General features: G+C 37.6%; 1 protein-coding gene across 4 annotated transcripts in view; it reads left to right on the plus strand.

The window, feature by feature from the left end:
• Positions 1-13,642, plus strand: part of CEP162 (centrosomal protein 162) — a 117,701-nt gene that overhangs the window by 17,235 nt on the left and 86,824 nt on the right. For all 4 annotated transcript variants that reach the window (XM_043457062.1, XM_043457059.1, XM_043457061.1 and 1 more), the window contains exons 6-8: positions 1,593-1,660; positions 10,972-11,084; positions 11,985-12,015. In XM_043457062.1, coding sequence (XP_043312997.1) covers positions 1,593-1,660; positions 10,972-11,084; positions 11,985-12,015 — 212 coding nt within the window. The remainder of the gene's footprint in view (positions 1-1,592; positions 1,661-10,971; positions 11,085-11,984; positions 12,016-13,642) is intronic.

Consider the following 13,642-nt stretch of genomic DNA (forward strand, 5'->3'; position numbering starts at 1 on the left):
AGGCTGTATATTGTCACCCTGCTTATTTAACTTATATGCAGAGTACATCATGAGAAACGCTGGGCTGCATGAATCACAAGCTGGAATCAAGATTGCCAGGCGAAATATCAATAACCTCAGATATGCAGATGACACCACCTTTATGGGCAGAAGGTGAAGAAGAACTAAAGAGCCTCTTGATGAAAGTGAAAGAGGAGAGTGAAAAAGTTGGCTTAAAGCTCAACATTCAGAAAACTAAGATCAAGGCATCCGGTCCCATCACTTCATGGCAAATAGAAGGGGAAACAGTGGCAGACTTTACTTTTTGGGACTCCAAAATGACACAGATGGTGACTGCAGCCATGAAATTAAAAGGTACTTGCTCCTTGGAAGGAAAATTATGACCAACCTAGATAGCATATTAAAAACCAGAAAGATTACTTTGCCAACAAAGGTCCATCTGGTCAAGGCTATGGTTTTTCCAGTGGTCACGTATGGATGTGAGAGTTGGACTATAAAGAAAGCTGAGTGCCGAAGAACTGATGCTTTTGAACTGTGGTTTTGGAGAAGACTCTTGAGAGTCCCTTGGGCTGCAAGGAGATCCAACCAGTCCATCCTAAAGGAAATCAGTCCTGAATATTCACTGGAAGGACTGATATTGAAGCTGCAACTCCAATATTTTGGCCACCTGATGTGAAGAGCTGACTCATTTGAAAAGACCCTGATGCTGGGAAAGATTGAAGGTGGGAGGAGAAGGGTACAACAGAGGATGAGATGGTTGGATGACATCGCCGACTCGATGGACATGAGTTTGAGTAAACTCCAGGAGTTGGTGATGGACAGGGAGGCCTGGCGTGCTGCAGTCCACAGGGTCGCAAAGAGTCGGACACTATTGAGCAACTGAACTGAACAATGTTCCTAATTGTGATACTTCTACTGGAGAGCAGCCTAGTCAGAGTACAGTGTAGTATTGAATATATGGTGTTTGCTGCTACTGTTACTAGAGTTTATAGTTTCTTGGACCTCCTAATGATCTCACTAAAGACTTGGTTGGGGGACTGAAAAAGGTAGAACTGATTCTTTGGTTTGAAAAAAGCACAGTATATGAACTAATATATACAATACAGTTAAAATACCTTGCTGAGTGTTTATTGGTTTAAGGCTCTCATTCAGCTTCCATTTTGGGATGAAATTGCTTATTAGCATGGAAATGCTGACTCTGGGAGGTTTTTTTTTCTGGCTTCCTCATATACTTGACTGGTTCTTGCAGCTTGTGGGGCATACCTAATCTGTAGTGTAGAAAGGCGGTCTGGGTCCTGAGAAATATAAGGCACACATTTATGTATAAAATTGTATATATTTGTGTATAAAGTTAAGAAATATGGCATTTTCTGCCCGCCCCCTCCCTTGTATTTCTTTGGTGGCTACAGTTAGTTTCAGGCTTGGAAGATCCTTCATTTTTAAAACATTGCCTTTATAGTTTCCAGATTTTTAGCTTTTGCTAGAACAAGAGTACATAAGAAGAAATACGTGATGTTAAGATTTTTAAAAAAATATTCACAAAAGATTTCATGGAAATATATTATTAATGTGTGATATTAAATATTTTCTAGTAATCAAGCTAATATGGAGCTAACTGAAGATAAACATGAGAATGAATCAAAACATGAAGAACTGGCAGGTAATTTCATTGATTTTAAAATTTACACTATTTGAAAAGATAATATAACGTTTAATAAAGACATTGATAAGAGCGGGCTTCCCTTGTGGCTCAGCTGGTAAAGAATCAGCCTGCAAAGCAGGAGACCTGGGTTCGATCCCCTGAGAAGGAAATGGCAACCTACTCCAGTATTCTTGCCTGGAGAATTCCATGGAAGAGGAACCTTGTGGGCTACAATCCATGGGGTCACAAAGAGTTGGAGACAACTGAGCAGCTTTCATTTTCACTTGATAATACAATTTTATTTTTAATTATTTTTCTCTTATTTTGGAAAGAGCTTGAACAGGTAGAGTGAGTTGCCTGTGTCACAAACAGAACTACTGAGAAATTGTTATAAGAGCAGGACTGTTTTGTTTGTTGGGAGTGGATAGTGGACCTATTGGGAAGACGGAAAAAGGAATTTTTGTGTTAGGACCCGGGGAATGTGTACAGCCAGGACAAATACCTCCAAAGCATGGTTAGGGAGATACATCTTTTTCTGCCTTTTGACTTTAAATGTGTCTGTGTTATAATACTTTAAACGGTTTTCTTTTGGTAGTGTATAGCTGAGTTTTGGTTTTATTTCCAGTCAGTCTCAGACTTTTAGTTGAAATGTTTCTGCCCTTTGCAGAAAGATATTCATTGGTATGGTTATTTACTATTTTGCCATTTGTTCCTTTCAATCTTTTTGTTGTTGTTGCTTTTGTGCTACGTTTTATTGATTTGAGTATTTATAGCATTCCATCTTAACCTTCCTTGTGGCTTGTTAGTTGCACCTCTTAGCTGTGTTTTTTACAGTTGCCTTATGATTCACCTGTGCTTGTGCGTCTTTACTTCATTAAAGCCTACTTTAAAATAATCTTATGCCACTTTACATGAATTTTAACAGGAGTAAACTTCCCCCAACCTTTTGGCCATTTTTGGCATACATTTTTCTTCTACATCTCTTAAAAACCCCACAGTACAGCAGTATTAGTTGTTGAGATAGTCTGAGCGCACATTGGAAAAGAATTTCCAGACATAGAGCATGTCAGAAGGGAGTGAATTTATTAAGCACAAAGAGCAGAAATAAAGTGGGTACAGCAAGCACAGTGGGCTGACAGATGGGAGAGTCGACAGTTTTTCTGGGTTAATAGCCAATTTTTATAGCCTTAAGACAAAATTCTTGCTGGATGGTTGGCGTTAGGTGATGGGTTGGGGTACTATAGGCTGCTTACTGGAATGGGCATCTTTGCCTAACTGGGAATTAGGAAGCTTGATAGTGATTATCAGGGTCCTCTTGGCAAGGTTACAAAGGGGCTCAGTCAGCTTTGGAGGTGTCCTTCTGTGATGCAAGGCTTCGAACCTGTGGCCTTGGGGAAGGACTCAACATTATTATTGCTTTTAACAGACTATTATAAATCTTATACATAATGTAAAAGTCTATATTTATACTTTCTCACATAGTTACCATTCTCAGTGAATTTTTTTACTTTTTATTTTGAAATGAATCTTTAAAATTTATTTTTAAATTAAGTTACAATTAACATATATAACTTATTAGCTTCAGGTGTATATTATGATTTAATATCTGTATACATTGTGAAATGTTCACCATAATAAGTCTAGTTAGCATCTGTCACCTTCAGTTCAGTCGCTCAGTTGTGTCTGGCTCTTTGCGACCCCATGGACTAGAGTAGGTCAGGCTTCCCTGTCCATCACCAACTCCTGGAGCTTGCTCAAACTCATGTCCATTGAGTTGGTGATGTCATCCAACCATCTTATCCTCTGTCATCCCCTTCTCCCGCCTTCAATCTTCCCCAGCAACAGGGTCTTTTCCAGTGAGTCAGTTCTTCGAATCAGGTGACCAAAGTATTGGAGTTGCAGCTTCAGCATCAGTCCTTCCAATGAACACCCAGGACTGATCTCCTTTGGGATGGACTGATTGGATCTCCTTGCAGTCCAAGGGACTCTCAAGAGTCTTCTCCAACACCACAGTTCAAAAGCATCAGTTCTTCGGCAGTCAGCTTTCTTTATAGTCCAACTCTCACATCCATATACGACTACTGGAAAAATTAAAGCTTTGACGAGACCGACCTCTGTTGGCAAAGTAATGTCTCTACTTTTTAATATGCTGTCTAGGTTGTGATAACTTTTCTTGCAAGGAGCAAGCGTCTTTTAATTTAATGGCTGCAATCACCATCTGCAGTCTGTCACTGTTTTCATTGTTTCCCCTTCTATTTGCCATGAAGTGATGGGACAGGATGCCATGATCTTTGTTTTCTGAATGTTGGGTTTTAAGCCAACTTTTTTACTCTCCTCTTTCACTTTCATCAAGAAGTTCTTTAGTTCTTCATTGCTTTCTATCATAAGGGTAGTGTCATCTGCATATCTGAAGTTATTGATATTTCTCCCAGCAGTCTTAATTACAGCTTGTGCTTTATCCAGCCCAGCATTTCTCATGATGTACTCTGCATATCAGTTAAATAAGCAGGGTGACAATATACAGCCTTGATGTACTCCTTTTCCCGATTTGGAACCAGTCTGTTCCGTGTCCAGTTCTAACTGTTGCTTCTTGACCTGCATTCAGATTTCTCAGGAGGCAGGCCAGGTGGTCTGGTATTCCCATCTCTTTCAGAATTTTCCACAGTTTGTTGTGATCCATACAGTCAAAGGCTTTGGCATAGTCAATAAAGCAGAAATAGATGTTTTTCTGGAACTCTCTTGCTTTTTCGGTGATCCAGCAGATGTTGGCAATTTGATCTCTGGTTCCTCTGCCTTTTCTAAATCCAGCTTGAACATCTGGAAGTTCACGGTTCATGTATTGCTAAAGCCTGGCTTGGAGAATTTTGAGCATTACTTGGCTAGCATGTGAGATAAGTGCAATTGTGCAGTAGTTTGAGCATTCTTTGGCATTGCCTTTTTTGGGACTGGAATGAAAACTGACCTTTTCCAGTCCTGTGGCCACTGCTGTGTTTTCCAAATTTGCTGGCATATTGAGTGAAGCACTTTTACAGTGTTGTCTTTTAGGATTTGAAATAGCTCAACTGGAATTCCATCACTTTCACTAGCTGTGTTCGTAGTGATGCTTCCTAAGGCCCAAATGACTTTGCATTCCAGGATGTCTGGCTCTAGGTGAGTGATCACACCATCGTGGTTATCTGGGTCATGAAGATTTTTTTGTATAGTTCTTCTGTGTATTCTTGCCAATTCTTATTAATATCTTCTGCTTCTGTTAGGTCCATACCATTCCTGTCCTATATTGTGCCTATCTTTGCATGAAATGTTCCCTTGGTATTTCTAATTTTCTTGAAGAGCTGTCTAGTCTTTCCCATTCTATTGTTTTCCCCTATTTCTTTGCATTGATCACTGAGAAAGGCTTTCTTAGCTCTCTATGCTGTTCTTTGGAACTCTGCATTCAAATGAGTATATTTTTCCTTTTCTCCTTTTCCTTTAGCTTCTCTTCTTTTCACAGCTATTTATAAGACCTCATCAGACAACCATTTTGCCTTTTTGCATTTCTTTTTCTTGGGGATGGTCTTGATCACTGCCTCCTGTACAATGTCATGAACCTCCAACCATAGCTCTTCAGGCACTCTGTCTATCAGATCTAATCCCTTGAATCTTTTGTCACTTCCACTGTATAATTGTAAAGGATTTGATTTAGATCATACCTGAATGATCTCGTGATTTTCCCTACTTTCTTCAATTTAAGTCTGAATTTGGCAGTAAGGAGTTCAGGATCTGAGCCACAGTCTGCTCCTGGTCTTGTTTTTGCTGACTGTATAGAGCTTCTCCATCTTTGGCTGCAAAGAATATAATCAGTCTGATTTTGGTATTGACCCTCTGGTGATGTCCATGTGTAGAGTCTTCTCTTGTGCTGTTGGAAGAGGGTATTTGCTGTGACCAGTGCGTTCTCTTGGCAAAACTCTATTAGCCTTTGTCACCTTCTATCACCTTACATAATTGCAAAAAATTATTTTTTCTTGTGATGAGAACTTTTAAAATGTTTTCTCTTAGCAGCTTTCAAATAGTTGGGATCTACTATTATTTTTAGTTTCTGTCTAGTAGTATTTTTCTTCAGCATGTAAAACCTCCCTGGCTTTTCTTATAGTGCAGGTCTACTGGGAATAAGTTCTCTCAAGTATTGTTTGTCTGAAAGTATATTTTGCCTTTGTTTTTGAAGAACTTTTGCTTGATACAAAATTGTAGGTAATTTATTTTCTTTGAGCACTTTAATGATTTCCTTCTGTTGTCCTCTGACATTTCTCATGAGAAGTCCAGTAATAACTTACTGTGATTTTGTGTATACAGTGTCTTTTCCCTCTTTGAAAATTTTTCTCTTTAGGTCAGTTTAGTGGCCGTTTGGTTAGTATGATCTTGGTGTGCTTTTCTCATGTTTATCCTGTTTGCAGCTGGTTGAGCATCAGTTGATCTGTTAATTTATGGTTTCCATCCAAATAAATGTTTTCTGCCATTAATTCTTCAAAGTCATGCCTGACTTCCCTTGCTTTCTGATCCTAATTCCAAGTATGTTAGAAAGTTAAATTTTGTCCCATAGGTCAAAAGACTGTCATTTTTTAAAGCTTTTTTCCTCTCAGCTTTAGTTTTATTGTTATGTTTTCAAGTTCATTAATCTTTTTTCTTCTTTAATCTCTTATTTTTTTTAACTCTAGAAGTTTCTTTTGCATTTTTTTTTTTCATTTCTTTTAGTATATTTCCTCATGTTCTTTGTTTTCAAGTCCTCAACACTGAGTGTATTCTGCAATCCCAGTATTTGTTTATTTCTGGGTCTCTTCTAGTTGTGGTAACTTTCTCCTCCTTGTAATTCTAGTAAATTTTTAATGGAGTGTTGAATATTTTGTAGATTTTTACATTGTTAAAATGAATTTTTAATATTGTTTTCTTCTTTTCAACAGTGTTGAGCTTTGTTCTGGCTGAAAGGTTGATCTTTTCAAGGCTTTTCTTCTGCTTTGTTAGGGGAAGTCCTGAATAGCCTTACTTTAGCAGAGTTTGACACTGCTGCTGAGACATAGCCCTCTTGATATTTTCACTGGATGCCCCTACTGAACAACAAGGATTTTTTACACTCAAGCTGGTTAGAGCTTCAAAACCACTTTTCCCTGTACAAAATATGGAAATTTTCCAACTTCCAACATCCCACTTGTTCTTTGGTCAAACTAGACTTAAATGATTCAGTATGCAGCAGAGACTCAAGGGGGCTCCCTGCAGATTTCTAGCACTTTGTTTCTGAAAGTTGCTCAGTGGAGTCCAACTCTTTGCGACCCCATGGACTATAGAGTCAATGGAATTCTCCAGGCCAGAATACTGGAGTAGGTAGCCATTCCCTTCTCCAGGGGATCTTTGCAACCTGGGGATCAAACTCAGGTCTCCTGCATTGCTGGCAGACTGTACCAGCTCAGCTTCATCCCTTTATCACTTGCCTGCAGCCTACCTTGTCTTTTCAGTACTCTTATCTCTGTTTTCTTAATACAGTAAGACTGTCCTGGTCTCCCTGATCCTGCTTAGCACTCCAGGATGTATGTTCAGTTCAGTTCAGTCACTCAGTCGTGTCCGACTCTTCTACGACCCCACGAGTTGCAACACGCCAGGCCTCCCTGTCCAACACCAACTCCCAGAGTCTACCTTCCTTCCAAGGAGTAAGCGTCTTTTAATTTCATGGCTGCAGTCACCATCTGCAGTGATTTTGGAGCCCCAAAAAATAAAGTCTCTCACTGTTTCCACTGTTTCCCCATCTACTTGCCATGAAATGATGGGACCAGATGCCATGATCTTAGTTTTCTGAATGTTGAGCTTTATGTACCTTCTAGTAAATGTAGACTTAAGCTCACTTATCTTTCTTAAGAATCATATTTTTGCACTGCTGATTGTCCAGTATCTGAAAACATTTGTGTCATATACTTTATGCATTTTATGCATTATTTTGGAGTAGGAGATAACAACTCTCTCTGGTATTCTTGCCTAGAAAATTACTCAGATAGAAGAGCCCTGGTGGGTTACAGTCCACGGTGTTGCAAAGAGTTGGACACACCTGAGTCTGCATGTACTCACCATTTACAAAGTTCTTGAAATCCCACACGGTACGGCTGAAAACCCTCTGAATTCCATCATACTTAAAATTTATCAGCCAAGTATTCTACCAGAAAAGGAAAAATATCTCCAAAATGTATCTTTTAGAGCTTTTACATCAAGAATTGCTTGCTTGTTTTCTGTTTATGCAAATTATATTTTGAAAGTTACAGATGCGGAGTATAATAGTAGAAATCCCTAATGTTGAATGCGCAATGTCTTCCAGTCAAACAGATCAGAAGCGTAAAAGTTGTTGTTCACTCAGTCGTGTCTGACTCTTTGAGACCTCATGGACTGTGGTGTGCAAGGCTTCCCTGTACTTCAACATCTCCCGGAACTTGCTCAAACTCGTGTCCATTGTGTTGGTGATGCCATGCAATCATCTCGTCCTCTGTCGTCCCCTTCTCCTGCCTTCAGTCTTTCCCAGCTTCAGGGTCTTTTCTCACGAGTCGGCTCTTCACACCAGGTGGCCAAAGTATTGGAGTTTCAGCTTCAGCATCAGTCCTTCCAATGAATATTCAGGACTGATTTCCTTTAGGATGGACTGGTTTCATTTCTGTGCAGTCCAAGGGACTCTCAAGAGTCTTCTCCAACACCACAGTTCAAAAGCATCAGTTCTTTGATGCTCAGCCTTGTTTATGGTCCAACTCTCACATCCATACATGACTGCTGGAAAAACCAGAGCTTTGACTATACGGACCTTTGTTGGCAAAGTAATGTCTGTACTTTTTAATATGCTGTCAAGGTTTGTCATAGCTTTTCTTCCAAGGAGCAAGCGTCTTTTTAATTTTATGGCTGCAGTCACCACCTGCAGTGATTTTGGAGCCCAATAAAGTAAAATAAAAATTAATATTTTCATTGTTTTCCAAACAATGTGAAAGAGCTGGTGGAATTTATTATCTCTGATATTTCTCATATGAGAACCACCTTCTCAATTGCGTTTTAGTCTTTCATTTTTATATAAACTTAATTTCCCTTGGTGTTTCTTTCAGAAATTGCTGATTCATTGTTTTCCTCTCTTTTATTTCTTGTCCCTCTCATTTCTCTCTGTGTCTACCAATGGCATTTCCTTCTTGCTTCAAACCTAGTTTATTTGTGACACAATTCCTGAGATTGGTCTTTTACATGTTCGTAATATTTGCCTACAGACTATTCCGTTACTAAGTGCCAAGAAAATGTAGTTCTGAAAATTGCATATTAGATTAGTACATTTCTTAAATACTATTTGGCTTTATTAACTTTTAATTCAGATTAAGTATAACACAAGCTATAATACTAACAAAGATAAATTATTACCGCTCAACATAATGGCGAAGACTAACATATAGTGCATATTGTATAACAGTAACTCTTAATCTTCTCGTCAATTCTCTGAAATAAATACTCTTACTGTTCCTACTTGATAGCTGGGAACATGAGGCAAGGAGTTTGTGACTTGCTTTTGGTTCCACAGCTGAAAAATGCTAGAATCAGAAGTTGAATACAAGTCTTCTGGTTCTGGGTCACGCTACAAGCACTGTGCCACAGTATCTGAACTGTTCCTTGTGATGCTTCTTTGAGGTGACACAAACACCACACCCTCTTCCACTGATGTTAGAAAGTCCCTGAATCCCAAGTAGTTGTTTAAGTCTATGTCATACTCCCCATAGGACTTCCCTGTAGCTCCAGTGGTAAAGAAGCTGCCTGCAATGCAGGAAACCTGGGCTCAGTCCCTGGATCAGGAAGATCCTCTGGAGAAGGGAAGGGCAATCCACTCCAGTGTTCTTGCTTGGTGAATCCCATAGACAGAGAGGCCTGCAGGGCTACAGTTGATAGGGTGGCAGAGTTGGACATGACTGAGCGACTGACACTTACTTACTTATCCTTATACCCTCCCACATGTCTTCCCTCCTTGTTCATCATCTTTACTTAAGCAAGACTAATTCCTGAGGTACTTAAAAATCAGTGATTCCCACTAGAATATGAGAATGTTAATCATCTGATACTGGCCCTAGCATCTAGAATTTAATACAAGGTAATTTCTCTGTAACTGTTATGTGATTATGTCTACTGATACTATAAAATTCCAGGCAGAGTTCTTTTTCAGATAGAAGAAAAATAGAGGTGAGCTTCTCAGCCTCAGAATATAGATACTGTTGTAATTAACCAGCCAATCTAGTTTATCTGCCTAAGTCACAATACCCATGTTCTTCCACCCTTGTATACCTGTGAACTGAAATGGAGATATGTCTATAGGTAGGTCTCACTTGGAACATCTCTGTTTAGCTTACCTATTTTCAGACTTCTATTTTAATCTCCATTCAAAGAGAAGACTGAAAGACGGTCATTCCAGAAGCAGACTCTCAAACCTCATGCAGCCTTTCACCCATCAGGCCATCCTGTCTCTGAATATGATCTAATTTTTTAAATACAAATAAGATTGTAAATGATCAGTTCTCTTCTGAAAAGGCCATTCTTGTTCTGCAGCCCACAAATCTCACTCAGTCCTTCAATTGGAGGGCTATAGACAACCAATTAAAAATTGATGATGAGATCCTGGTCAGACAGTTTCTGCCCATCTTCACCATAAGAAGCCTGATAGCATCATGTTAACTGGACTGAGCTTGCCTTCTGCTGCAGAGTCTTTGAGATAATAATTTGGGAGACTTCAGCTGAGAGATGTCTAGGATTGGGAAACAGTGAAGGTCATTAAGGCTAGTATTTTCCTAAGGGAGGTGTCAAAGATAGAGTTTTCATAAGTTTTCATACCCTTTCATACTGCTTAAGGGTAACAGTAGAAATAACTGTAAAGACTAAAAAAATCAACTTAAGTAAAATCCAACCTTTGTTTAAGCATGTCTAGATTTTTCAAAAGTGCCACCTTTTAGAAGTAAGAAATTTGAGATTTTTATCTTTAAGAATCAAATAACTGCAGTTTGTTTTAAAAGTATATAATATTTTGAACACCTCTAGAAAATTTTAGTTGGAAAATAATTCAAAGTATTAATAATATAAAACTGATAACTACTTGAAAGTACCAAAAAAAAAAGCCTACTCAAGTCTTAATAATTGAATTCTCATCAATCTTTTCCTCAAAATAGTGTGTTCTTAAAGATATCTTTATGTTAACATTTAAGTAACTACTCTTACGCAGACTTCTTTTGGAAATCAATAGTCTTTCCCTGGGAATTTTACTTTTTTGACTATATTATTCTTGTGGTTTTTTTAAAAACTATTTTCTTCAGAAAATTATAGTGATGATTTTGAAGATGAGGATCTTGATGCACCTTTGACTCCTAAAGGAGAGACTAATTCCAAAGAAAATTCCAAATCAGAAAAAACAAATGTTCCTAAACAGGTATGTATCAATTATATGTTTGACAGTTTGGAAACTTCTTTCATTACCTTAGCTGACTACTGACTATTGCTCTAAAAAGAGCTTGAAATACAGAGTTCTTTATATTCTTGCTATTGTTGTAAAGTTATAAGTCTCTTAATACTCAGACACTTTGTTAACTCAGGATGTCAGTTTTAATCTTAATGAAATACATAGCAGTTGATGGTTTTCTGAAAGATTTCTTTTGGGAAATTTCTTTAAGCTTTGAAAATTGAAAATTTCATTAAAATCTCAAATCCTAATTTTTAAACAGGTATATTAAACTGTACTTTTCTTTGCTTGGTCTTGTCCTTGTGAGACAGTCCCTCCCTAGTATTTATGCCAATAGTGATGTTACTGACTGAAACTTAATGGGCTAAGTTTGTTAATAGTATTGTTAATTGTCAATTAAATTATTCAGTTCACATTCAGGGATGTTGTACTCTTAATTCTGTCCTTTCTCAGTTTTTACCAAGACATGCCAGACAGAACTTATCCTTGAAGCTACCTAATAGTAGACAATTGCTGTTTGTCATAAACTAATGATGTTATCTTGGAGTTCAATTTAAAGAGGGTGATTTCTGAGCAAGGTAGATGAACAGATGACATCAGGTACTTTAAACAAGGTGCATGAAGGCCTAAATTAATTGCTGGTGACCACCAAGGTTCAGAAGAGACTTGCAGAAGTTCTCTCACTGCTCCACTGTCTAGTCCTACAGAATGGTCAGTGAATGAGCATGGTGAGAGAAATCCAGGAAGCGTATTTCTTGGTCTTTTCACAATGGGGTAAGGTGCTGCCTTTCAAGTTCTGTTACTCTTTGCAGTGTAGTCATTTCATATGAGTTCAATTTCAAACCATATAATTTTCTTTTTTTAATTTAGGAAGAAGAAAAAACTGGCATGCTGGCTAATGGTAAATATTATGTGTATTCATAAATTTTTATAGACAGTTGGTCTGTTCAGAATTATATTTAAGTCTGAATAAATTACTGTATCTTGTTTTTAAATAATTTCTGATGAATTAAAATTTATAGATTTTTCTCAATATGTTCTTTATGCCTACCTTAAATTCTTCTTATTGTATTTAAGGATATATGTTTTTTAAAAACCCCGGACCAAATGCCTTTATGGATAAATTTTACCAAGCATTCAAAGATGATTAATGTTAATCCTCCTTAAACTCTTCCTAAAAAACAGAAGAAGAGGGAATTTTTTCAAACTCAGTCTGTAAGACCAGCATCACCTTGATACGAAAGCTAGACAAATATTCCTCAAGAAGACTACAAACAAGCAATTCTATTTGCAGTGACATTAAGAAGAATACAAACTTAGGAATAAATTTTATCAAGGAGGTAAATTATGCCTAGAACTATAAAATATCAGATAGAAATTGAACACTAAAATAAATAGAAAAATATTCTGTGCTCATAGATTAAAAGAATTACTACTGTTAAAATGTCCATACTATCCAAAGTGATCTACAGATTCAGTGAAATTCCTATCAAATTCCAGTGACATTTTCACTGAAATAGGAAAAAAAAAATCCTAAAGTTTTTATGAAACCACAAAGGACTTCACATAACCAAAGCAAGCTTGAGAAAGGAGCAAAGTGTGGAGGCATCACACTCCCTAGTTTCAGAATGTATTACAGAGCTATAGTAACCAAAACAGTGTGGCATTGGTGTAAAAACAGACAGAAAACCAGTGAAACAATACGTCCATGCACCTGTGGTCACCTGATCTTCAACAAGGGTGCCAAGCATATACAATGAGGACAGATAGTCTCTTCAATACTTCATGTTTAGAGAACTAGGTATCTACATGCAGAAGAATGAAATTGGATCCTTACCTCATGCTACATACGAAAGTCAACTCAAAATGGATCACAGATTTAAGTATAAGACCATGAATGCAAAAATGAAAAACATAGGAATACAGCTGCTTGATGTTATACTGGGCAATAATTTTTTGGATATGACCCCCAGATCACCAGCAAGAAAAGCAAAATAGCTAAATGGGATTGAATTAAACTAAAAAAGCTTCTACATACATAGCAAAGGAAAACAGCAGAGTGAAAAGGCAGCTTATAAATTAGGGCAAAATATTTATGAACTATGTGTTTGGTAAAGGATTAATAACCACAATAAACAGAAAACTCATGCAACTCAGTAACAATAACAACAAAAGTTAAAAGTGAGCAGAGGACCCAAATAGACATTTCTCAAGATATGCAGCTGGACAAACAAGTGTATGAAAAATTACTAAACTTTGCTAATCATCAGGGAAATGCAGATCAAAACCATAATGAGATATCACCTCACACTGTTAGATGACTGTTATCAAAAAGAGGAAAAATAATTTTTGGCGAGGATATAGAGAAAAGAGAACATTAGTACACTGTTGGCAGGGATATAAATTGGTACAGCCATTACGGAAAGCAGGATAGAGGTTCCTGAAAAAAAAAAAGTGAAACTACCTTATAATTCAGAATCCCACTTCTGGATATATGACTGGAAGAGATATCTGTACTCCCATATTTG

The sequence above is a fragment of the Cervus canadensis genome, chromosome 33 (assembly GCF_019320065.1).
Source record: "Cervus canadensis isolate Bull #8, Minnesota chromosome 33, ASM1932006v1, whole genome shotgun sequence".
Lineage (NCBI taxonomy): Eukaryota > Metazoa > Chordata > Mammalia > Artiodactyla > Cervidae > Cervus > Cervus canadensis.